We start from the raw sequence: 27,302 nt of genomic DNA, 5'->3' as shown, positions 1-27,302 counted from the left end.
CAGCTATTATGAATGGAAACTTAGTATTAGAGACAACCGTATTTTTTTAGGAAATGGCAAGCCTTTGGGCAAAATTAAAATAATATGTGCAGCTAAATGCAATTGGTCGTTCCTCAACATCTTACACTTTTCGGAGAACAACTGTAGCGCAGACACCCAGAACCTATTTTTTTGGCCACCGGACAAGTAGGTTCAACCCTCACAGCACGAGCTCAAGGCCTTGGCCACCAGTTTACAGTGCCACAGTACACTTTTCACAGAAAGGATTGGTTGCTGCTAAGGCGAGGTATGCGTCAATATATGTGAGATGCTCAAATTGGTATATATGGTTCATTAATGCAAAGCCCTTACTGTTAGAGTGAGCACTCCAAGGAAAGACGGTGAGCTGTAAACTCAACTTGAACTTGACAGTGGTTCCAGCCTACACATGTATGGTTATTTATTGATAATGCTCCCAGACTCTCCTTCATTCTGTGTACATTCTCAAGAAAGAGTAGAAGCACGGTTGGAGATTTTGGGCCATATGTATCAACATATTTCCCCTTAAACACAGATTGAACAAAACCCTTCGACACTTCTGGCCTTAATTTTGAAAGCAACCAATGTACCCAAAAGTTATTTGCAACTTAAATTCTGGAAGGTTGTAGACGGTTTTGCTGGCTATTGTGCAATGTGTTTGCTTTGAAAATAAAATGAACCCCAAAAATATTTGCAACTCGAGGGTAAAAACCGAAACGTGACAAAATCCTGATTTGTGTCACTACATCGCATACGGACTTAGAGCTTGATGTACAAGGGATGTTTTATAAGGGAACAATGTAGTTACTATTGTAGTGTCTTTGAGAGCACGAAATCCTGATGTAGTGCATCAATTATCGATGCCTATTGCCATCTGCCTCCGAATCCCAAGAAAGCCATGAAAAATCAAATGTTTAATTTTGTCAAGGGAACCTTAATTAACTCTGGTGAAATTTGCGAACACGGTGTTATTCTCATGACATAAACTAAATATTGCAAAAGTGAAATCGGTGTCATGAACGCAGCACTTACTGTATATTTTCCCCTTTTTATGTGTTTGCTTCTTAGGCGCTGGCTGGTTACTTCGACGTTTTGTTCGAGAAGCATTGCAATAACAAGGTGGGTCCCTTTTTACTTTACATATTCAAATGTAATTAGTAAGGGTGTAATGCGTGTTTCTCTTTATGTGTAGCCCCGAGGTGTTTGGGAGTAAGCATATTTTGCTTTTCGATTGACTGTTTTCGTGTTATGGGTTAATGTAGCGTGTTATTAAAAAGCGTGGCCTTCATCTGTGACGTCTGAACCCTGTCATTACAGGTCCTGTTCTCCACCGGCCCCCAGAGCCCCAAAACCCACTGGAAGCAGACCGTGTTCCTGCTGGACAATCCAATTGCAGTGAAAACAGGTAGGGCTGTGTCTTGAGCGCGGCGAGGCCCTGCTGCGGGAAGATGGGACCCAGTTAATGTCACAGGCATTGCTAAGCAGGGCGGCAGCAGGGTTGGAATGGGAATAACTAACAGTGCGTTTAGAAGAATAGAAAATATTATTTTTACATCCCATAGTCACAAAGTGCTGACTGGGCGAAAATAAAAGTCTTGGTAGGAAATATTACATTAATGCATTTTATTTTGTAAGTGGCCTTGATATTTGTCGATTTGTGCAAGGATCATACATCAGGGGACATTCTCAATCTTATGATGCTACCTTACCGGTACAATAGCTGTCCTTTTGTAAGACACAATGTCATGGAGCCTCTCATTTGAATCAATGCCACTCTTTGGAAACACCACTCTTTTGAAGGACCCACTGGCCAATCCTGTTACCATGTTGCAAATGTTAACTTTACCTTTTAGCTGCAAAAAATTCTAAAAAGTGTGGGCAAGTAAACTAAATGAGCACTAGAAGCAAGACATTGTGCCTACTTACATTCATCAAGGGGAGGCTGGCATAGGGGCTTATGGACAGTGCCACCGCCATGCAGTACTGCAACCAACAGGGTGGGGTCACAGCCCCTGAACCAAGAGACCTTGCACCTCTGGAAATGGCTGGACAATGAGAGAATGTGCCTTGAAGTAAACCATGTGGCAGGCTCTTTGCACGCCAGGGCGGATGAAGTCCACTATTGATGCCTAGCAGATCACAAATGGCATCTGCACCTGCAGGTGGCGCAGGTTCTCTTACATGAATGGGTAGAACCATGGCTTAATCTGTTTGCCACTGCCAAGAACGCACAATGTCAGTACATCTGCACCTTGGGGTTTCCAAGGCCTCTCTTGCGCTTGACTACTGTATGCCTTTCCACCGATGACACTCTTGCCCCGAGTTCTCAATAAGATCAGGAGCGACCCATCTTAAGTCATCCTAGCGGCTCCAGATTGGGCACAGCGAGTCTGGTATCCAGAACTCCTGGGTTAGAGCATTTGTCCTCCGATAAGGCCATCTCTCCAGGCGGATCTCCTGCCCCAGCAGGTTTGTGCATCCAGGATTTAACACTCCACCTTCATGCTTGGAGGTTGAGCGACGACAGCTGAACATCTTCGACCTTCCTCCAGAGATAGTAAATGTCATCATGGCAGAGACTGTATGCGTCTATTGTTGGGACAAGTCTTTGGTTTGGTGAGGCACATGTAAGATTCATACCCTCCAGGTCAGACTGTCTGACGTTCTATTGTTTGTTTTTTCTCTTGCCCGGCATATGTTAAAGGATATCTTTAGGCTAGTGGGTGCGTGGCTTGCGCGCCGCTCTGAGATGGCGGATCGCGCTTGAGCTCCGGGACGTCAGCGCTGTTGGGACGAGTTTAGGATCCCTTTTGAAGACGCTGCATCCTCCGCTCCTGCCATATTGCTTCGGAATATGCCGTGACTGTGCTAAGGGGCGCTACTTGTACTAAAGTGGTCAGAATCTTGCTATTTTTCAGTGTGAAGCTTTTTCGCTGTGATTTTCAGAGCGGCCGCCATTTTGTTTCCGTGGTGGCGTCGCTCGTATCTTTTTCCCTCAAGTGCTGTGGCGGCTTGTGGACATTTCAACTGCTGAAATGAGGTAACATTTTATTTCTATTTAGCCCATGGTGCTCACACTGTAGTATTACTTTGCTTGCAGCCATTTACATAATTTACTATGTACAACAGAGTTTTTTTTTCTTCTTCTTTGCCCCTCAGCTGAGGCTTTTTGCGCTTTTCTGACCACCTTGACATGCTGTGTTTCCCAAACTGATTTAGAGGTTTGCCGGTCAGCTTGAAGGCTCTGCTATTTTACCCTGTGGTGGAGGCCGTTATGACATTTCTCTTTTCAGTTCCTCCTGTTCGCCATTTACTGCGGTGATTCTGTGGTCATATGTCTGCTTGCTCTCCTCACGCTTTCTCCTGTCAGAGAGCCTGGGGAGTTTGCCACTTTTTGGTCCTTTATTGCGGGCTGGTCTCATGGCTAACAATATGGGTCCTACTTCCACCACCAAAGATTCGAAGGGAGCTCTAAATAGATCTAAGCAAACTTCTCCCACTCCAGAATCTCCTCAGAAAGTCTCCAGTGCCACTTTGGATACTATCTTATTGCGTCTAAAAGCAGTACATGATATCGCGCAATCTACAAAGACTATTACTGATTTATTGCAAGTTGAGGTAGCAGCTATCAGAAAGGATTTTAAAGCATTATCTGTCAGGGTTGATGCCACAGAGTCCCGCATTAGTGGTTCTACGCATCAACATTCAAGGAATCTTCAACAAATGGAACGCTCAATGGCGGCTTTGAGGAGAGATCTCACAGAGCAGGAGGATCGTAATCGAAGAAGCAACTTACACATTTTTGGTTTGCCTGAGGACGCAGAGAAGTCTGCCTCATCCATGATTGACTTTCTATCCCAATGGCTTCCTCTGACTCTACAAATTTCATTTTTGAGAGACTTTGAGATTGAGAGAGCTCACCCTGTTCCTTCGTTCAAGTCTAAGTCCTCGTCAACTCCTAGGGCTGTCATCTTCAAACCACTGCGTCATCAGCATTCGGAGCAGATTTTGGCCCACATGAGAAAGGTCGAGTTTGTGACTTGGAAGGGTCATCGAATTTCTATCTCACAAGATTTTGCCAGAGACACTGTCATTCGTAGAAAGGGGTTTCTTAATCTACGGAAACGTCTTATGGACATGCACATCCCCTTTTCTTTTGCTGGTCCTTCAAAATTTCGTATCACATTCCATGGTCGCTCTAGAGTGTTTGTTGAACCTTCCGAGCTTTCTTCTTTTCTAGATAATCAATCTGAATCACAGATGGACGCTTCTCCTGCTCCTGGTCCTTCTGAAACATGATTCCTTTGTTTCTTTTCTTCTGTGGTTTCTTACATATTCTTGTCTACAAGATGTCACTGTTTCAGTGCTGCATGTTGTATGGGACTTGTCCCTCTTTTTTAGTTGTCGTGCTTTTTGTAGTTCCAACATAACAGATGGTGTCTTCTCCTGCTTTTTGTTTTTCTGGAACGTGTTTCTTCTTTTAGCTGTAATAGGTCACTGTTTTTCGGTGTCATAGGTTGATTGTGTCTCATTCCACCTGATTAAGGACCTAGTTTCTTGTATTTCCATCTTTCTGGTTCCATGTAGTTTTTAACCTCCCTATTAATTTCTTTGTTCTCTTTTTCGTTTCGCTTCATTCTGCTTTGTATACCTCTCTGTATACGTGGGTTGTTCTTTCGTGACTTCAATTATTTTCCTTGTACAATTGAGATATCTTTTTTTAATTGTTCTTTGTCCTTATCTTTGATATTTGCTTCATGTGGTGCTCTCTTGTCCTATCATAGTCTTGACAGACTTATTTAGTATTTTCCTCTTCCCCTCGCGTAGTATTACCCCACTTCGTGTTATCTTGTTGGTTTTTGCCTCTTCTTGCATTGTCTTTTCTAGTTAATGTAGTTACGTGCCCGCTCCGTATCTTTGGTTTTATCGATGGTCCTTTGTCTTTTGTATGCCTAGGCATTTTCATCACATTTTATTTTTTTCTGTTTAGGGCTATCTAATGAATCTGTATACCCTTAGAGAGTGTCTTTTCTTTTTTCTTATACACCATATTTATTTCTTCGTCGTTCTGATTATTGTTTTTTTTGTATTGTTTTTATTTTTGTGTTGGTTATATATTAATAGGTATAGTTTATTGGTTTTTTAATATTACAACACTTACTCAATTTGCTTACACTTATTGATTGTGTTTCATTACTGTATGCCTTAATTATGCATTCTATTCAAATGTCTTCATGATGTGCTTATGTACATAGTTCGTTATTTTCCTTCTACCTTCATGAATTATATTGTTAGTTTATAGATTATAGCTCATAGTTATTTATGATGTTGTTCTTATCGTATTTTTTGCACTCTACCTTTACATATTTACTAAGTATGCTACATATACAGTATATTCGCTTATTCTTCACAATTAATTGTTTGTTCTCTATTTAGTTTGCCTTACTTCTATTATTATTTCTTGTTCATATATATTCGCGATGTCTTCATTTTGTTACTTATTGCGCCTTTATATTCCCGTCTTGCTTAGAGGCTTCTTACTATTTTTCTCTCTTTTACTATGCTCTATACTGGCATTACTTTACATCTTCTGTTGTCTCTTCTGACTATCATATACTTTTTCTTGTCTTCAATAGGTTTGTTACTTACAATCTTGTTCATTCCCCGACAGTCCTCTTGCTTCCTGCATCCATGTCTCCTCGAGTATGAGTTTGGTCCTTTATGGTCCTTTTGGTCTCTTTGCTATTTCTACTCTTTTCTGTAGCTACTCTTTCTCTTTTTCTTTTCCTCTTCTCCTCCTTCCCTGTCTTTTTCTCTTTCCTCTTGGATCCTCGAGTTTTGCTTTCTTTTTGCGTAGAGAGTGGTTGTTCTTATGTGTGTGTGTAATTTGTGTGTGTGCTATTAGGAGTCTCATTTCTTTTATCATGTTTCTTGTCCGATTTTTATTTCCATGGTAGCATATGTCTGGTTTGAATGTCGTGTCCCTTAATGTTAAGGGATTGAACCACCCGGTTAAGAGGGCTAAGGTTCTTGATTATTGTAAGTCTCTGTCCTCGGACTTAGTGTTTTTACAGGAGACAAAAATCTCCTATAAAGAAGCGTTGTTATTACGGAAAGAATGGGTTCTTGATTTGATGTGTTTGGATGCCCTTGGTAAAAAGAATGGGGTCATAACACTTATTTCTAAAAAAAATCTGGTTTGTCAGTCATTTCTGCTGAACATGATTCTGAGGGGCGTTGGTTGCTGTCTAGATTGTCTAATGGTTCTAATGATCTCTATGTTTTAAATATTTATGCTCCAAATGCTGATGATCCTTCTTTTTGGCAACAGATTATAAAAAAATTACCTCTTACTTCGCATAATGGTAATTTGATTCTTGGCGGTGATTTTAACCTACCACTTGATCCAGTGCTGGACAGAAGTTTGGCTTCTTCTTTCCGCCCTCCTAGAGCTCATAAACAACTGCTAAACATGTGTTCCTCAGTAAATCTTCAAGATATTTGGCGTCTCCATAACCCTACCGGGAGTGACTTTTCCTGCTTCTCCTCTTCTCACTCTAGCTTCTCTCGTATTGATTATCTCCTAGTTCATTCGTCTCTAGTGTAACATTCTTCTTCTCCGTACATTCACCCTATCCTTATCTCTGATCACGCGGCTGTTTCTTTTTCTCTCCTAAGTCTAGTTCCCAAGAGAAAGCCTTCCTCTTGGAGATAAAATACTGAAGTTCTTCATGACCATGGTCAAGTTCAGGATATACATGATGAGATTGAACATCTCTTTTCTAATAATGAGGGCTCAGTTAGTTCTCCGGTGGTTTTGTGGGATGCTTTTAAAGCTACACTCCGAGGTCACATTATTAAAGTCATGGCGAAAAGAAATGCTGCTATCAAAAGGGAACTTGCGGAGTTAGCAGATAGTATTAAACACCAGGAATCTTCTTTTTGACGTACGAATGATAAACATTTGTTGCAATCCATTAAAACTTTGAAATATTCCTACAACACTATCGTTACCAAACGAGCTCATATTGGGGTTCAAGCCCAGAAATCTAAATGATTACGCTTGAAGAATCGGGCTGGTAAGATTCTAGCTACAACTTTAAAATTTCAGGAGTCGAGTTTTAAATTCTCTCAAATCTCTTCTATTACTGATAGATCTGGTATTAAAAAGTTTCAGACTGCGGAGATTCTTCAGGTGTTTCGGGATTTTTATAGTTCCCTCTATACCCCCACGAACCAGTCGTCCTTTGAAGCTTGCCAAGAGTTTTTAAAAACTATCCCTCTTCAAACTGTATCTATTGCGGATGGTGAGAAATTGGGTGGCCCAATTACATCTGATGAAATCATACAGGCTATCAAATCTACTCGGTCTGGTAAAGCTCCTGGACCGGATGGTTTTCCCATTATGTTTTACAAAACCTTTCTCTCGTCTATGGTTCCTCGTCTTAAAGCTGTTTTTGATGTGTTTATTCACAACGGCGCGGTTCCGGGCATTGCGGCAGATGCTACTATTGTAGTAATTCCAAAAGAAGGGAAAGACGTCTCAGATCCCAAAAACTTTCGCCCTCTTTCCCTTCTTAATATGGAGGCCAAAATCTTTGCCAAGATTCTTGCTAAACGGCTAGAATCCTATATTCCTTCTTTGGTTCATTCATCCCAAACGGGTTTTGTGAAGGGTAGGCTTGCTAGAGACAATATCCGTACTTTCTGTCATTTCTAGGTTCACCTAAGCGTTCTACGCTTCCAACTGCTGTCCTTGCCTTGGATGCCGAGAAGGCATTTGACAAGGTTTCTTGGCCTTTTCTCGATGCTGTTCTTCGTGCACAAAATTTTGGTGATGCTTTTGTTAATATGATTATGTCCTTATATGCACAGCCAAGAGCCAACATCCGAGTTAATGGGGCTACCTCTAATTTTTTCAATCTTCGTCAAGGTACCCGTCATGGATGTCTCTATCCCCACTTTTATTTTTATTAGCTATTGATCCCCTTCTTAGACTCATTAATCTACATCCGGACATCAAAGGATTTGCGTTTGGTCAGCACTGCATAAAAACGGCTGCTTACGCGGATGATGTTCTTATTTTTTCTGATGATATTGTCTCAGCAATTCCCGCGCTTCAAGATATTATTGCTAGTTTCTCTAAGGTTTCTGGTTATACCCTTAACAAGAATAAAATTGAGATGTTCCCCCTAAATGCTTATTGTTTCCCAGCGCATATGGGCTCCACTGGCTTTAAATGGCAATCTAAACATCTCAAATATCTTGGGATATGGTTTTGTAGTACTCTCAATGATACGGTGGCGTATAATGAGGCGCAAACTCTACTCAAAGTTCGTCAACTTTTAGATACCTGGTCCCCTAAATATATTTCTTGGTGGGGTCGTATCCAAACTTTAAAAATGATGATTACTCCTATTATTAATTTTGTTTCTTCTATGCTTCCGGTGAAATTGTCCCCTTCCTTTTTTCGTGAGATTGACTCTGTTACTTCTACGTTTCTCTGGGGTGAAAAGAGGGCTCGAATTGCATATAACTCCTTGAGGAAACCTTATGAGATGGGTGGCTGTAATTCTCCTGATTGAGAGAAATACCAGGTAGCTTTTTTAGCTTCTCAAGGTGCTTTATGGTTTTCCTTTATCCCCGATCACACGCCTTCCTGGGTGTTCATTGAGTAGTATCTTTCATCTCCTTTACCAACTTCTTCCTTCTTAACAATGACCACTTTATCTATCTCTTTCTCCCGCTCGATTATCTTGGATACTATTGCAGCAGTTAGGGCGGTGGATAAAAAGGTAACAACCCCGATTCATGAATCAAGGTGGTCTTCTATGTGGTGTAATCCTAGAATACAATTTGTTATTGATCCTGCGTTGATCCCTTACTGGACTTCTAAAGGAGTGTCGTTAGTTCGTCATTTATATGATTCCAACAATGATCCTTTACCCTTCTCCTCCTTAGCCCAACAGTTCTCGCTCTCCAATTTAGATTTCTACACTTTTCTAAAAATTAAAGTAGCTCTTTCTAAAGTACGCCTGGAGCCCAATTCTCCCACTATTAGGTTATTTTCTTTGTGGTTAAGATCTGGTCATGTGGCTACCAAAAATTATACATTTTTGTCTTCTACTTCATCTACCTTACACACTGTTACTCAACAAAAGTGGTTACATCATTTTGAGAAAGATCTTACTGAGCATATTTCGCCAGAAACATGGCAGTTGATTGGGAAACTTTCTCTACGGGATAAGATCGCTCCTTCTTAAACCCAATCTAAATTTTTCTCTATTAATCTTCTCCATTGGACTCCGGTGCGTCTCCATTCACTAAAGTTGAAGGATGATGATCTCTGTTGGAGCTGTGGTCTGGCTACTGGCGATTATTTACACCTGTTTTTTACATGTTCTCTCTTACAGCCCTTCTGGGATCTTATAAATAAACATCTTATTTTAATTTTTAATACCGATTTTAAGCTCTCCTTTCCTATGGTCCTTTTGGGCCCCTTGGCTTCTCGAATACCTTTGCCTTTAGATACCTTAGATTTGCAATTATTAGATCTGTTATTGACAGTTGCTGTTAAGGTCATACTTATGGAATGGAAGTCTTTTTCTTCCATGTCATATCATACGTGGTGGGCATGGGTTTCGTTTCTACGAAGTGCACATATTTCAGTTGATGTGGCTCGTCTTACCCCTACTATCTCTAGTAATGTCTGGAGAGCTCTTAACACTTACATGGATTTAGCTTCGAAGGGATTGGTTGCCCAGTATCCTTTTGGATCATCGAACTGATTAATGTTTGTTATTTGTGTAGTGTGTTTTTCGCAGTACGATAGTGGATCCTTCTCTTCCCTTTCTTCTCTCCTGCCTTTTTCTTTTCTTTCTCCCTTTGTATTCTCTCTCTTTTTTCTCTTTTCTTCTTCTTGCTATCCTCCTTTCTACTTTTCTTTTTCTGTTTTCTTTCTTTTCATCTCTTTCATTCTTAATAGTGATACTGTGTACGAATATTGTGCTTCACTGACATTCCCCTCATGGTTTTTTTCTATTTTTCACAATTATATTGCTTGCGGGAATTATTTGTTCTTCATTCGAATATGTCTAATGCACCAATGGATTTTGTTTGCATCACTTTATATTATATATAATTATTTATTTTCTTTCTTAAAATTTAATAAACTTATTGAACAAAAAAAAAAGGATATCTTTAGGCTACTTCATCTTTCTTACGGTTGCCTGATCAATCCTCATTATTTGAGTCACCCGTGGTGAAGTGATGTTGAAAGGGCAACAGCATATGATCCCCCTCTCCTTTTGTTATGCTCTAGTGGGACCTCAATCTCCTCCTTACTTATCTGATGTGCACTCTATTCAAGCCGCTCCACAGCAGTTCCTTACAGTTCCTTACCTTCAAGAAGTGGAGAAGTGTGGCTCACTGGTTAGAGGAGGCAGACCTGGAAGCAGCGGTCAGTCCGGGACCAGGGTTCAATTCCCGGCTCGGCGGGGTCTTGAGTCCTAAATTGTCCATGGACTCGATAATTCTCGCTCCGGTGCCTACTCGATTCACGGGTTCCCACTCTGCGACTCTGGGCAATAGCTTGCTTAATCTCCACAACGGCCCCTCGCGGCGGGATGCCTGGCTTTCACCTTGCGGATACCCTGCCGGGGTTATCTCACAGGGAATACCAGGACGGGTTCCCTAAGCAAGCGCTTAGAGACCTTTAGGTGATTAGCGCTATATAAATTCCTGTACATTTACATTTACATTTACCATTTCCTCAGCATGGCGTATGAGTTTATCCTCCTTAGACCACTATCTCCCTCGATAAGCTGGTTTTGCAAAACAGAGCATCATTTCTACAAAAAGTTGTGACGCTGTTCCACATCGGTCGCACCATCACCCTGCTGACGTTCTACGCTTCGCTTCACTCTTTTAAGGAGGAGGAGAGACTCCATCACTTGGACCCCAAAAAAGCACTGAGCTTCTACATTGATTGTACCAGACACCACTGGGTGGACGATCATCTCTTTGTGGGGTTTGCTGGAGTAAAAAAAGGCAAGGCTGTGCAGAAGCATATCATTTTGTGCTGAATTGTGCTTTGAATTAAGATCTTCTACACATTTGCCAAAATGCAGCCTTCAGTCATTTCTGTCTTAGAAATTTGTCAGGCTGCTACATAGCTTCCCTCCACAAGTTCATGAAGCTCATTTGTCTGGACAGCCAGGTCCACCATGAAGGACACTATGCCGCTCAGTCCTGCAGGAACATATGGTGTGAGTCCCTCCACAGCCCACCTCCCTTTGGTACTGCTTTGGCATCTATTCTAAAGGTGAGTTCTCTGCAGCTAGAAATCTCTATCAGAAGAACAAGTTACTTACCTTCCGTTAAGCTCTTTCTGAAAGAGACTCGATCTAGCCGTAGTTTCCTCATTGACCCTCCCTTCCTTCCCATTTTGTGTTTGGATTCTACTCAATAATAAGATTGTAGGGCATGCTTTTGGGGCTCCATGTCTTGGGGCTTGAACGGTATTGAAAGCAACTGATGTCATCGTGCAGGAGTGAAGCTGGATGGCATTTCCAGAGCAGAACAGTGTCATTGTGAAGCCACATGATGCCAACCTACAGCACACAAAGGGACTATTGAAAGTGTCTGGATCTAGTCTAATGCCTGGGGAATATTCAAAAGGTGAGGAATCTGCAGCTAAATAGAGTCTCTAGAGTCTCTACCAGAAGGTGCGTTAGTGAAGGAAGGTAATTTGTTCTTCAAAACCCACACTTATGAAATGGCTCTGCTGTTTGCAATATAGTGACTCTAAGTGGTAATCTGGGCGTAATAAAGTGGAATAGTATGTATTGAGGTGAGCCCTATTGATATAAAAAATGTGAAACAATTTTGGGCATATTAAGTGAATTTGCTTGTGTTTCGAGAAAGAATGCAAGACCTTGCGGACTTGCCTCCATAGGCAAGATGGCAATTTCATTCTATATGCAATAAATTTAGAACCAATATAGTAAAACCAGATAGGTTTATCTTTATAAATAAAACTGATGCATCGATCGCCACATAGATAAAAAAAAAACTAACAGGAGAGAAAGTTTCCTCAGAGTACAATGGAATTTGTGTAGGTGTGGCTAAGTGGGTTTCTAAGTAATGCCAGTTTCCCAATTGTGAGGGCTGGTTACCAACTTTGTTGGCCATTCTAGGATCAGTTACAAACAGATGCCTTGTATAACATTAATTGTATGTTTATTTATTTATTTTTATTAATTTATATGTTTTATAAAGGGCTCAGCTTCCCCATCTGGTAGGTCTGTTCAGGTCACCCTGGCTTAGAACAGCCATGACTTCAACAGTCTACAGAAGGGTGTCAGTGGTGGACATTTTCTGTAGTAGGGGATCTCTGTGTATACTCATAATCTAGTGAATAGTGCCGCCCATGTGCGCGGACCCCGGAGCAATCAAAAATAATCTCTTAAGCTGTCAAAACATGCAGACCTGCATAGACACTTAAGAGAGAATTTAAAGACAGATAATGCAGCCTATATCCACAGGCTACACTGTCCAATACTTCAACTAGAAATTCCACCAAAAACCACAATAGCACAGGCTGTCCAGGGTTTTCCCCAGAGAAAACCTTGCCTTTAACAGCAAAACCCTCTGGAATGATAGAGAGGAAGGAGTGGACAGACAAGCCCCATAGGCTGCCATTATGTGGCTCAAAACAGGATACTGTGCCTTTAAGAGAACTTTCCAGAAGCCTCACAGTATCCCAGAATGCAGTGCAGGTCCCTTTCACCTTCAGTTCTTTTTTTCCGGCTCCTGCTAGCAGGACCCTGGAGCATTAGCTCTTCTTTATTGAGTTTTTTCTATACAATTTTTGTGATATTTTTGGATTTTTGTAGCTTCACTCGACGTCTTTGGCCTTTATCTGCATTCTGCTGTGTTTTTTTGGCAGAATTTCTGCAGTCTTCTTGTCTTTAGACTATTTCTAGTCTGAAAAGTGCTTTGTCTGCAGCTGAACTGAAGGCCAAAGCTGAAGCTCACAGGGTTTGTACTCTGTGCTTGCCTGTGTCTTTTGACACCTGTCTTCTCTGTACCTTCTTTTCTAGGGGGCTTCGGCTTCCAGGTTTCAAACAGAGGAGTTTGAAGGCATCTTCAGCCTCTGGGTGAGGTGAGGGTAGGTCCTCTACCGAGTCCCATGCTGTGATCTCTGGGGTTATCCCCAGTAAGGGCACATCTGAGCTATGACGCGGTTCCGGTCTGCGTCGGGCCGTCATGGAGTGCCTCGACGTCATGGAGTGCCTCGACGTCATGGAGTGCCTCGACGTCGACGTCACGGAGTGCCTTGACGTCGACGTAATGGAGTGTCTCGACGTCGACGTCATGGAGTGCCTCGACGTCGACGTCATGGAGTGCCTCGACATCGACGTAATGGAGTGCCTCGACGTCATGGAGTGCCTCGACGTCATGGGATGCCTCAACGTCATGGGGTGCCTCAACGTCATGGGGTGCCTCGGCGTCGACGTCATGGAGTGCCTCGACGTCATGGAGTGCCTCGACGTCATGGAGTGCCTCGACGTCATGGGGTGCCTCGACGTCATGGAGTGCCTCGACGTCATGGAGTGCCTCGACGTCATAGAGCAGTGATGCTCGACGTCATGGAGCAGTGATGCTCGACGTCATGGAGCAGGGATGCTCGACGTCATGGGGCGGTGATGCTCGACGTCATGGAGCAGGGATGCTCGACGTCATGGGGCAGGGATGCTCGACGTCATGGGGCAGTGATGCTCGACGTCATGGGACAGTGAGGCTCGACGTCATGGAGCGGTGAGGCTCGACGTCATGGAGCAGTGATGCTCCTTTTGGGGCATTGGTCGCTTGGGCTCTGCTCTCTTCCGTTGGGTCCGGATGTCACCGTTAGGGATGGCTCGGCGTCTCCGTGTTTGACACCGTAGTGACATTTTGACGTCTGAGTGTTGGTTGTCGTAGAGACAGTCACTGTCTTAGTGATGGTGACGTCGAAGTGAGGTCGACGTCATGGGTTACAGCCGCAGAATACTGCCGGCTCTTGACGCCTGGGTCTTGTTCCAGGCCTCGCTCCTTGGGGAGCCTCTCTTCGTAGGAGGGGACTTTATGTTCCCGGCACCTTCCACTCACGACGCAGAGCAGTTGATCAGCGTCGAGGAACCCTTCTGATGGGGAGTTTGTGGTTACTCACCACGTGTAAGCGAGGGACGTTGGTCCTTTTGCTTAGTTTTGAGTGCTTGCATACCTGCACGTCTGCTAGGTCGCCTCCTGCTCAACCACTACTAGTGAGACCACCGGGGATGTTTCAGAATCCTCTCGGTTCCCTCTCCCCCCCCCCACCACCCCAGGGGCCTTTGGCCCCTCAGTCTGCGAACCTCCATGCCTTGATGCCAGGGATGCGTCTTCCATGAGTACGGGGAGTCTCTCTCCGACTCTTTCCTGGTTGGCGGGACTTAACTTTTGTCCACTACCACCTGACAGGAGGTTCTGGCTCCGACCGTGCTCCTGACTTGGTCGCAGGGGTGGCGGCATGTAGACCTCGTGCTGTGGCCTGCTGTTGGACCGTTGTTGTGAGTTCCCTCTGTGGGGGTGTTTTCTTCACCGGTTTGTGGTTCCTCTGCCGAGAGACAGGAGGGAAGCCTTACAAGAGGTGGTCTAATGGGCCTGATAGTTTCGGATCTAGGCATCGGTGTCGGAGCGGAGTTTTTCTCTCCTGCCGACCCCCAGGTATTGTGGGCTTGTCCTACGTTGCCATACTTTTATTCGCCTGACTTCTCTGCAGCCTGCGGCTCAGCAGTGTGCTTCTACTCTCCCGTTCTTTGGGCAACCCTTGGGCTGCCATGAGAGTAGTGAGTAGCTCGCATGAAGTCTGAATCGGAGACTTTTGGACGGCTGTAGGTTTGGGGCATGGAGAACGGCTTGAGGCCTTCTGCCCTTTCTAGCGGCGTTTTTCCTCCCAGGATTTGCCGGTGGTCCCGGGCCGCCATTTAATGCTTTACAAGTATATTGTGCGCATATGCGGGAGAGCTTGTTGCTCCTCGGCGAACAAAGGCCAGCTGGGTCTAAGTCAGTCTTCGGTTCATCGGCCCTCCTCCGGCAATTCCTCAGGTCGGCTCGCGGTTTCAGCTGCGCGAGCTCTAAGCAGAGGCCGATATCCTGTTTAGGACAAGGGCGATAGAGGACGTACCTCTGTCTCAAAGGGGAAGAGGTCTGTACTCCCGGTTCTTTCTGGTTCGCAAGAAGGACAAGAACAAGTTCAGGCCCATTCTTATTTTGCGACAAGCAAACAAGTGGATTCGCAGAAGAGGAATTTCGCATGCTGTCGTTGCATCAGGTTTATACTCAGCTGCAACAGGGAGATTGGCTCGGTGCCATAGATCTACAGGATGCATACTCCCATGTGCTCATTACACACAAACACAGGAAGTTCCTCAGATTCCAAGTCGGCGCCCATCATTATCAGTACACAGTACTGCCAGTCGGGCTGAAGTCTGCGCCCAGACCATTATCGAAGTGCATGGCAGTGGTAGCTGCACGCCTGAGGAAAAACGAGGTGGTTTCTCTAACCGTACCTGGACGATTGGTTGATCAAGGCCTCCTCCTTCTCGGAAGCGCAGGCACACTTCCAGAGGACGTGCGTTCTCTTGAACGAGCTGGGGTTGCACATCAACATGTCCAAGTCTGTCCCCATTCCGGTCCAGTGCATACAGTACTTGGGAGCCTCCGTCAATACGCTGTCAGCAAGCGTGTCTCCTTCGGAGGAGAGACGATTATCTCTCCTTAGGAAGGCTCAATCTCTTGTAACCGCCCCATCTACAACAGTGAAGACGGTGTCTTCTCTACTGGGGTCGATGGCCTCTTGTATATTCCACACGCACGGCTGCTCATGAGACCTTTGCAGGAGTGCTTGGAGGATCAGTGGGATTAGAGGAAAGGATCTATGGGCGACAAGATACGACTGTCTCTGCGTGCTCTTCAGTCTCTGAAGTGGTAGTGTTCAGCGGAGAATCTCCTAAGAGGGGTTCCCTTTCACTAGGACATTTCCACACAGACTGTCGTGACTGATGCCTCTCCCCACGGCTGGGGGGCGCTTTCCGGAGACTTGCAGATACAAGGAACGTGGTCCCCGATGGAGTCCACGTATAACATCATTTTCCGGGAACTCAGAGCTGTTCACTTGGCACTGAAGGCGTTTCTTCCGTCCTTCCAGACCAACTCTCTGCTTGTACAGACGGACAATACGGCCACAATGTATTACCTCAACAAGCAGGAGGGTTCGAGATCGCGCACTCTGTCGCAGGAGGCGCGGGCGATCTGGCGCTGGTTTTTATCCAGAGGACTGACTCTAACGGCTACCCATCTGCCAGGTGTGCAGAATGTTCAGGCAGACGTGCTGAGCAGACTGATTCAGGAAAACCACGAATGGGTCATAAACGACGAAGTACTAGGAGAAGTCTTCGGCAAATGCCGAGGCTTGCCTCCGGGTACTGCCTGTGGGGAAGCTGGGGAATGCGTTCTGGATTAACTGGTCGAACAGCTTTCTGTACGCTTTTCCACCCTTTCCCTTGATTCCGGGATGTTCATCAAACTGTCCCAGTCCAGGGCGCGGATGATCCTGATTGCCCCGGAATGGCCCAGACAGTGGTGGTTCACGGAGCTGCTTCACCGGTCTCTCCGTCCTCTCATACGGCGGCCTTGCAGGCCGGACCTTCTCACAAAGTTCAGGGGGCAGATGTTGCACCCCAACCTCTCGTCTTTGAGTTTGGCTGCGTGGCTCCTGAGATAGTATAATATGGCCATTTGAATCTACCAGAAGTTTGTATGGACATACTGAAGGAGGCTAAGCATCCTTCCACTAGGACTTCTTATGCTTACAAGTGGAAGAGGTTTTTGCATCTGGTGCAAGTCCAAGGACCATGACTTGACGACGTGTAAGGAAGATGTCATCCTTCCGTATCTTCTACACCTGGCGCAGTCGGGCCTTAATGTCCGATCCATTACGGTTCATCTTGCTGCGCTGACTGCCTACAGGAAATGCCCTTCAGACTTCCTTCTTCCAGATCCCTGTGATCAAAGACTTTTTGGAAGGCTGGAAGAAAGCAATCCCTCCTGTCTGGCTTCCTTCGCCTTCAGGGGAATTGAATGTGGTGCTGTCCAGATTGATGAAGGAGCCTTTTGAACCTATTCATAAGGCTTCGTTGCAGCATCTGTCCTGGAAGGCGGCGTTCCTCGTGGCCATCACATCGGCCCGCAGGGGGAGTGATATTCAGGCGTTGTGTTGCCAAGAACCTTATACTGTATTTCATGCTGCTAAGGTTGTTACGCATACTCACCCTAAATTTCTTCCAAAGGTTATTTCTGATTTTCATGTCAACCAGACAATCACTTTGCCTACATTTGTTCAGAATCCTGCATCTCCAGCGGAAAGGTCCCTACATTCCCTGGATGTTAGGAGGGTGTTGGAATTTTATCTGGATAAAACCTGAGATATTCGTGGTTCAGATCAATTGTTTGTCAATTATGGATCAGTCAGGACCGGTCTTGCTACCTCAAAACAGTCCATCTCTAGGTGGATTGCGTCCTGTATGCAATTGTGTTACCAAAAGGCTAATCTGCAAGGCTGCCACTTGGAAGTCGGTCCATACCTTTGCTAAGCATTACTGTCTGGACACTGATGCCAGGGCAGATGCTCAGGTTGGGCAGGCTTCGCTGCGACATCGGTTCGCACAGTAGTGGTGTTATTTCTCGGTTCTCCACCGCCGCTTTGGTGTGGGGATGGGCTTGCCATTCTATTCACTAGATTATGACTATACACAGAGATCCCCTACTACAGAAGGAGTAGTTTCTGTCCTGTAACTCCAGTTCTGTAGTAGGGGTATCTCTTGTATAGTCATAAGCGCCCGCCCTCCTCCCTGGTTGAGAGAGATATTCATGTAAGAAATGCTACAGGTCTGGCGTGTTACGCCTTCAAAAAGAACTGAAGGTGAAAGGGACCTGCACTGCATTCTGGGATACTGTGAGGCTTCTGGAAAGTTCTCTTAAAGGCACAGTATCCTGTTTTGAGCCACATAATGGCAGCCTATGGGGCTTGTCTGTCCACTCCTTCCTCTCTATCATTCTAGAGGGTTTTGCTGTTAAAGGCAAGGTTTTCTCTGTGGAAAACCCTGGACAGCCTGTGCTATTGTGGTTTTTGGTGGAATTTCTAGTTGAAGTATTGGACAGTGTAGCCTGTGGATATAGGCTGCATTATCTGTCTTTAAATTCTCTCTTAAGTGTCTATGCAGGTCTGCATGTTTTGACAGCTTAAGAGATTATTTTTGATTGCTCCGGGGTCCGCGCACATGGGCGGGACTATTCACTAGATTATGACTATAACAGAGATACCCCTACTACAGAACTGGAGTTACAGGACAGAAACTACTCCTTCTCAAGGTTTCAGATAGCTCGTACCATAGCTTAAGGCCCTGAAATGCATGTGCATTTCATTAATGGAACCATGCACTGGAAAAGTTTGCTGAAACGAAGGGTCCAGAAAGGTTGGTAGGCTTTCACAGGTTCTTGCAAGTATTGTGGGCCTACTGCTGCTTTTTATTTGTGTCCTTAGTACTAGGTTTTGAAATGAACTCTTTTCAGTACTGCAAGCCAGTGCAGTTCCCATAACAGACCGGAAGCAGAGCAGATTTTTCTGGAGTCTATAGTGCATCCTTACTGCTTAGTCCTGGAACACCAGAAACCGTGTGCATATACATATTTTTATTTATATTTTTTTATTACAGGAGGCTGGTGAGAAAGCTGCAGCTGTCTCTATGTCAAACAAAACAAGCATTTACAATGCAATAGGTCTTACATTTGCAAGAGTTAGAGCTATTATCATTGTAAATGACCATGTCTTTTACCTCTTTGTTTTGGTTTTGGAGTGTAGTGGATGTGTGCTGAGTCGAATTATGTGGGTTGTATTGGAATTGTTAGTTGTGGAATTGTGTGGGATGGAATTTTGTGATGTGGAGTGCATTTGTGTAGTGGAATTGTGTGGCATGATGAATAGATAGGTGTGAGATCTACAAAGAATAGGTAGAAAGGAAGATAAAGAGATAGATAGTTTGTGCAGGAAGTGGTGAATGAACTAGAGACAGAGGAGCAGAAAGAGTGTGTGAGAAAGATAAAGGGGAGAGCAGGCAGAAGACGCATAAAGAGGGAGGACCTGTGTATGCACAAGACACCCTAAGAAGAGGAGGAAAGTGTCAGTTTGAGGAAAGGAAACCTTGAAAAGGCCCAGGAAAGAAACTGTGCTTATTATGTGTGAGCAGGCAGTATAGAGTGGAGATAGGGAATGTAATGCAGGGATGAGCAGGGGTAGTGGAAGTGTTAGGTAGAGATGAGTGGGGCAGTGGGTGTGTGGGGGACAGTTGACATGGTTGTTGGAAATACAAGGGTGTGGGATTAAAGTTGTTTGCTGTGGAATTCTGCGGCATGGAATTGTGTGGTGTGAAGTTGTTTTAGTGAAAATATGTGGTATGTCAGTGACATACCTTTGACTGTTGTTTCCCAGAATGACTACTCATCCTTCCTCAAAATAGATCCGAAATCAAAATGTGGGTCGTGAAAGAAACCCAAGACCATGTGAGCTTCTTTCATATTTTCATGGGACTTTAATAGAGAGCACTGGTGTTCCCCTCAGCTATTTGTAATAAAGTTCAAGTAAGAGTGTGTGTGCGCAGAATGTACCACCATAGAAGACCAGAGGCAGAGCGTGCTTTCAAGTCCAGTTGAAACGGGAGCAACCAAACATGTAGAAAATGTGCAATATGCAACAGGTGTATTTTAGAAAGTAATTTAAATACAGAAGCATTCTAAAAAAATGCTTTTTAAATAAAAAATTTAAAGTTACACAAAAAAAGTTTAAAAAGTCACTTTTTGAAATTCTGTATTAGTCAAATAAAGAAACAAAGGACCAGCACATGTAGGTAAGAGTGATGGATGCTACAAGACAAATACAGCCGTGACCAGTACGTCCACGAGTGTTATTTATCCAACACCCATCGGATTGGCAGGGTTATTTTTCGGAGTGTGCTCCCTGCCCTCCCTCTTTTCCCAATACCTCTTCATACAGACAATGACATGTCTCCATCGGGTTATGGTGAGTTACCAGGAAGAGCAAACATTTGCTCTGGTTTCCCAAGCACTTTGGAGCAGACCGGTCTGCTTTGAATGATGCGATGAATGGCAGTAGTTGGCTGACCCATTGTCTTATGCTATAGGATGTGGTGGGTGGAGCTCCGTGGGAGGAAACAACACACCTGCACGTGAGCCAGCAACACTCACATAAATCGTGCATTGCTCCCCTCTGCCTCATCGATGTACCATTTCAGAGAACACCAGAAAGCATCTTTTCTCAGATTTAAAATGATATTTATGACGGAAAAAGCTGTAATGCAGTTATGCGTGTATTCTGTATGTTTCACAGAGCTGTGTAGCCATATAATATATAGGTTGGAGGGGGGCATGCGCGTACTGTATCCAATGTTTACATGAACACACAAGAAATACAGACCAGATCAAGAAACGCCAGCTGTTCAGTGGAGTTTTCACTGTCAGCGAACGTTATTGCACATTAAATAACCAACCACAAAGTACTAACGTTTGGGGTATTCACAGAGACACAGCGGGACAGTTTTCCCAACTTAAAGTGCCCACCAAATGTATACCCAGCTACCTCAGTGGTAAGTGGTGCTTAAACTGTTGGGAAGTCCAGCAATCTGTACAGATTCAATACGATTTGAGTGGGAAGCCGGTATCATTTGCAGTCAAAATAATCATATGACCGGTTAAACTACATTTACGAATATGAAGAGAATTACATGTATTCGCTAACCCTACTCATCGGTAAGTAAGCAAATGTGGAAATGAGAAAGGCCAACAGCTATTATTTACCGCAACACATTGAAATGCTCAATATTTGAAATAACTGACCTCACAGGGGCAGAGAGCATAGGCTTCTGCTTTCAACTAGAGGACTCCTTTTCCCTCTCAGCAGCCCGGTTATACCGCCCACCAGGCCCTCATCTGAATTTTTTTAACAGCATTGGAGATATCATGGGTTCACTAACTCTTAGATTCTCTATTTTTACTGTACTGGGGGACTTCAATCTCCAACTAGATATGCAAAATGATCTAGGTACAACGAATTTAATGGAAATTGTAGAAACTTTAGGCCTGAATCCGCGAATATCTTCTCCCACACACAATGCAGGACACACCCTGGACAGCATCTGTGCTGATCTCATGATCCTCATAACTAATGTCCCAGCTAGCCTCACCTGGTCTGACTATCAATCAATCAATCAGGGGTTTATAAAGCGCGCTAGTCACCCGTGAGGGTCTCACGGCGCTGTGTGGGGGGTGGGGAGGAAGCAACTCCAGATCCATGTTCTGGATAGTTTGGAGCTTGTATTGCAGGGCTTTGTTGAGGAAGACGTTACCGTAATTCAGTCTGCTGGTTATGAGTGCGTAGGTGACGGTCTTTCTGCATTCGGATGGAATCCACTTGAAGGTCTTGCGGAGGATGTGGGGGGAGTTGAAGCATGTGGAGGCGATGGCGTTGATCTGGCGGTTTAAGGTGAGGGAGGAGTCTAGAATGATGCCGAGGTTTCGGCGTGGGTGGGTTTCCGGGGCAGGGGGCCACCAGGGGGAGGGTCCAAGGTAGAGGACCTATGTCTTCTCCGAGTTCAGCTTTAAGCAGCTGTCGCTCATCCAGGTTGCAACGTCTTTCATTCCTAATTGGAAGCCCATTCTGGTGTCTTCGGGGTTCTTTGTGAGAGAGTGGCTGAGCTGAGTGTATTCGGCGTAAGATACTATTCTGAGCCCATGCTGTCTGACGATGGTGGCATGGGGGCCATGTAGATGTTGAAAAGCCTGGGGCTGAGCGAGGATCCTTGGGATACTCCACAGTTCATCTCTGTAGGTTCGGAGAGGAAGGGAGGGAATCTGATCTTTTAGGTTCTGCCGGAGATAAAGGAGCGGATTCAGTCGAGGGCAGTCCGTCATATACCGGGGTCGTGGAGTCTGACTGTGAGAGTGCGGTATGATACTGTGTCGAAGGCGGTGGAGAGGTCTAGTAGGATGAGTGCTGCAGTGTGGCCCTGGTCGAGTAGCATGCGTATGCCATCAGTTGCAGCGAGGAGGGCGGTCTCAGTGCTGTAGTTGCTGCGAAATCCAGACTGGGAGGAGTCGAGGATGGCATTCTCTTCGATGAAGGTGGTCAGCTGGGCGTTGACGAATGTCTCGGTGACTTTGGCTGCGAAGGGAATGAGAGAGATGGGCTTGTACTTTTTCAGGTCCTTGGGTCGGCCGAGTGTTTCTTGAGGAGGGTCTTGACCTCTGCCCGCTTCCAGTCTTCGGGGAGGATGCCGGATTCGAGGGAGGCGTTGATGGTCCAGCCTAGTTCGGGTGCTATGGCAGCTGCAGCTCTCTGGTAGATGTGTGGTGGGCAGGGGTCGTGGGGGCTCCTGAGTGGGTGTTCTTCATGGTTGTGGTGTTGTCTTCAGTGGTGGCAGGTTTCCAGGTGGAGTTGGTCGGCTGGTTGTCGGTGGTGGAAAGGGGGTGGTGTCCGGAGTCTGTTCGCTAAAGTTGTCATAGAGGGCCTTGATTTTCAGGTGGTAGTAGGAGCTGAGCTTGTTGCAGAGGTCCTGAGATGGCGTGAGATCCGTGGCTTCGCTGGGGGGTTTGGTGAAGTGCTGTATGACGTTGAAGAGTACTTTTGTTTTTCTTGCGTTGGGGTGGATTTTGTTCTTGATAAAGGTCCGCTCGGTGGTACTCATTCTTGGCGTTCCTGTAGTTGTTATGGTCTTCGGTGGTTTTCCTGTTCTGCCACAGTTTCTCGAGCGCCTGGCTTCTAAGAGGTCGGTGGTGAACCAGGCGGCCTTCAGGGGGCGTTTTTTGGCAGGGTGGCGGAAGGGTGCAACCTTGTCAGCGCAGCCGGAGATCCAGTGGTGTAGTTCTTTGGCTGCAGATTTGGCGTCAGACATAACAGAGGGGGTGTCGTGGAGGAGGGTGGTGTTCCTCTGTGATCTTGCTACAGTTCCTTTGTGGCGGGTGCAGGTTTAGGTGCAGAGGTGGTGTTGAAGGTGAAGTGTACGCTGTGGTGGGCTGTCTAGAGGGGCTGCGTGGTGCGGCTGAAGTGGTTGTTTGTCCCTTTTGCGAAGATGGGGTTGAGGGTGTGTCTGGCTCTGTTGGTGGGGGTGTTGATGAGCTGCTTCAGTCCGAGGTTGTCAAGGAGGGTGGTGGAGTCGGGGTCGCTGCGGTTGTCAAGATGTAAGTTCAGGTTTCCGATGAGGATGTAGTCCGTGGAGGCGATGGCGTGGGGTGTGACATGGGCGGCAATGATGGTGGTGGAAGAGGCGTGAGGTCCGGGAGGTCTGTAGATGAGCGTCCCGCTCAGCGTGGTTCTGGGGCTGGTTTAGATCTGGAAGTGGAGGTGCTCTGTGTTGGCGAGTGGTTCGCTTGTACTGGAGGTGGAGAGTCAGACGGAGCTCTTGTGTGCAATGGCGAGTTTTAGTCCTGGGCTGTGGGGGTGGTTCTTTCTTTGTCGGGCTGGAGGTAGTCCATGTTTCCATGAAGAAGGCAACTTCTGGCGAGAAGGTGTTGAGCAGGTCCCAGATCTCTGTGGCTTGTCTGTAGAGGGAGTGTACGTTGAGTATGCGAGTCCAAGCTTTGGTGATTCGGGCGTCCATCGTGGGTTCTGCGGTCTCGAGGGGACTGTTGATGGTGAAGGATTGTTGGCAGGGGAACTGGCCATAGGTGGAGTGTGGCGGTTGTTGTCTCTTCCGGGGTTGAGTGCGAGAAGGGCAACTGAGTCGTAGCAGTGGATGGCCGGAGAACCAGGGTCCCTGACGCTGGCTGCGGTCGGGTCGCGGACAGGCGGGTGGGACGGGGCCTAAGGTTTGTACCTTTTAAAATTAGGTGCCAACACACGAATATCCCCAGGGGCTACACCTCTGTCATTCAAAACACCAGACGAAGATGGAATGAAATGGTATTCTCTCCAGATCTCAATATAGAAGCCGCGGCATGCAGGCCCAGTCTTGACAGGGGACCCATCAACGGATAATCAACGCTTTAATCAATGGATAGGCACTCTTAGCAAAAGTCTTGCCCCTTCTATCCTACTGAAAAATTCCTCACCTAAGAAACCCTCCGCCCCCGGTACACCCAAAACCTGAGAGAATTACATAGCCACTGCAGGAAACTAGAATGCAGATGGTGGCAATACTACGAACAGGAAGAACTGACCTTGTTTAAAACGGCTCTTAAAACTACCACCAACAGATGAAAGCCGAAAAGAAATCCTACTTCACCAACTTACTCAAACAGGACGATTCAGATAAAAAAAATATCTTCAAGATAGTAAGTTCCTTCCCCAACCGTATAATTCTTCGACAAGAGATTCCTCCATCAGTCTCTTTGCGATCGTATTGCTGACTTTTTTGTACAAAAGGTCCAATCGATACAAAAAGAATTCATAACACCCCATGCTCCACCCATAGAGACACCCTTTAATCCAGGACAAGATAGATTGTCACTTCAAGCCTTTCAAGCTACTAGCCTAGAACAATCCAGCCAGGCTATCCTTGCATGGAAATCAGGATCTCCTCTTGACCCATGTCCCCCTCAGATTTTGCAACTCCCTGCTACCATGCCTTAGTAAAATCACGTAAAAACTTGTTAATACCAAATTCATGACCTACTCAGAAGAGGCAAACATTCTAAATCCCAATCAATCAGGCTTCTGGCACTCAACGGAATCAGCGCTCCGATACACTGCTGTAGCCCTTAAATATGCCTTTGATCAGGGAAAAAATGCTGTGAGACTTATCGGCCGCCTTTGACATGGTCTCTCATCACACCTTACTGGAACGCCTAAAATCAAATGGCATTTCTCATCTTGCCTTGGCTAAAATCCTTCCTACTAAATCGAAGACTAGTTGTTACTCTTGGCCGGTATCAATTAGCAGAAAAATCCTTGCTCTACAGAGTCTCACAAGGGTCCATTCTTAGCCCAGTGCTCTTTAATGCCTATATGGCCCCCCTCATTAGTCTGATATCATCTTTCAACATTGAGACTATCTCGTACGCGGATGATACTCAGTTAAAATTCTGGTATTAAATAAAAACACCACACATGCTGAAGAAGATCTGCGACAGTGTCTTGCAGCGGTCTTTCCCTGGAAGAAAGTAAATCATTTAAAATGCAACTCGGAAAAAATGGAAATCATGCCTCTAATAAAATCGAATACATTCCTCCCCGCCAGCCTATGGTGGCCCATAGACATCCCCACCCGCTTCTAACACCGTGAAGGTAGCAATGAACCAGGGGGTGAAATTCGACTCGGCACTCTCCGTTTACCAGAAATCCCTAGCAGTGGCTGGGTCATGCTTTCTTTTGATAAAGTCACTTAAAAAGTTATATCTTCTTCCCTGTGCGGCTAGAAATGTAGTCGCAGTGGCCCTAATCACCTCTAGACTTGATAGAGGCTGCAGACCTTCCAACGTTGGGAAAATGTCCATTGAGTGAGAGGACTGGACCTGATAAAGGGGCTGGACTTTCAGGTGATTATAGTCTGAGCACCATAAAGGAACATTAGATGAGGGCGCTTGAAGAGATGGAGCTTTGTGCTTGAGCCGCCTCTCCTAAGAGGCCCAAAAGTGCGAATATGACTTCTGAAGACTAGTCGCGGGGGAGCTGCAATATCCGTAGTGGATTTTTACTGAACATATACTTCCTCCACGCATGAGCTGGAAAACCATCACTGTGCAGTGGTTTCCGGCTCACCCCTGCCCACACACAGTGTGAGATCAACTCTTCACCAGGCGACTCTGAATACAGCTGATATCGAGTGCCACGGGGGCACTGTGGTGTCAGCAGGACTGAGGAAATGTGGCATCAGCTGGCATGGCAAGCGGAATGCAGGATCATTCTTCATCTGCGCATAACTTGTGACCAGCTGCTGCTTCATAGCACAACGAAGCCTGCTAGAAGACAGTTCTTGCGTAAGCCAGCTACTTCTCGAGCAATGCAACATAACATGTTCTTACACGGCACATGTCATTTCAGTGTTGCTGTCTATGTACGACTGTAAACAACCAGTACTAACAGTAAGCAATTGAATTTACCGCATCTCAGAATAGTGTAAAGCAGAGGCTGCAATTCACATTTGTGGCCAGCTGGCTCTACCAAGACATCAGTAGCGAGCGTTTATCTCTTTGCAGGGCAGAATGTCAGCCTCATGGTGGTTTCTCCCCAGTCCTTAGTAAATGGGTGTTACCTTGGGGAGAGGGGCACAGGGTGTGAAATCTTGAGTGTTGGAGATACCCATACGTTCATTATTTTGTGGATATTCAAAAACGCCCCAGTAGCATCTCTCATCCCAAATATGCACCTAAAAATACACCAAACATATTTTTAGATTGGATGTGTAATTATTGTGAGAAAGTTCTCAAAACTCCCTAATATTTTAATAGAGTAAATTGGTTAGGAGTGATTTATTCTTAAAAATGATTCAAACTGGAGATTAAAAGGGTAGGAAATAATAATGGACACCAAACATAGCCCCCCATAAAACTTGCCCCTGCACGTGAGGGGTAAACATGCATTTTATAACAGGTGTAGACAACACCATTAGGCAGAGTAATCTACGAATTTCATTAATGTACAAACTCATTCCTTGGCATTTTGTATACTCCAAAAATTAGCAAATATGTGCATGACCTAGGCGTAAATCTGCTCTGGGTAGATGTTGCTTATTTCCATGTGAATCAAGCTCGCTTTGATTAACCTGTGAGCTGCTGATGTTGTTATATCAAGCATATAAACTAGATGCTTGCAAAATGCAAATCTGCAGACACATACTTTTGTGAACCTTTGATTTCAGACTCAGGCACAGTTGTTCTCGAGCGAATCTTAATCTTCACAGCCGTGGCAGCCAGGGACGAGCATAGGTGTCTCCAGGGATGTGAGCAATCACAGCATCTTTCACACTTAATATACGCTACACGCCTGGTACAGTGGGTGAACCCGTTGTCGCGCGGCTGCTGCTGAGTCAGTGGTCAATGCTTGCTGGAAGATGAACAATAAACTCAGGAAAGTGAATGGCACAATGGTTCACACAGCTGACTCGCCATCAGGTCTGACCCAGGCTCGCATGCCCAAAAGAATCTATGACCTTCCAGTAGAGCAATCTGGCAGTATGCGCGAGAGAAGACAAAAC

The 27,302-nt window shown here is 45.4% G+C and overlaps 1 protein-coding gene across 1 annotated transcript in view; it reads left to right on the top strand.

Annotated features, from left to right (window-relative positions):
• The window catches only part of PRMT3 (protein arginine methyltransferase 3), a 777,462-nt gene that overhangs the window by 689,009 nt on the left and 61,151 nt on the right, over nt 1-27,302 (top strand). Inside the window, exons 13-14 of the mRNA XM_086959509.1 lie at nt 1,087-1,137; nt 1,336-1,423. Of these exons, the coding sequence (XP_086815635.1) occupies nt 1,087-1,137; nt 1,336-1,423 (139 nt within the window). The remainder of the gene's footprint in view (nt 1-1,086; nt 1,138-1,335; nt 1,424-27,302) is intronic.

The sequence above is a fragment of the Lissotriton vulgaris genome, chromosome 2_2 (genome assembly GCF_964263255.1).
Source record: "Lissotriton vulgaris chromosome 2_2, aLisVul1.2, whole genome shotgun sequence".
Classification (NCBI taxonomy): Eukaryota; Metazoa; Chordata; class Amphibia; order Caudata; family Salamandridae; genus Lissotriton; species Lissotriton vulgaris.
The sequence above is the reverse complement of the archived record's forward strand: the minus strand, read 5'-3'. Positions and strand labels throughout refer to the sequence as shown.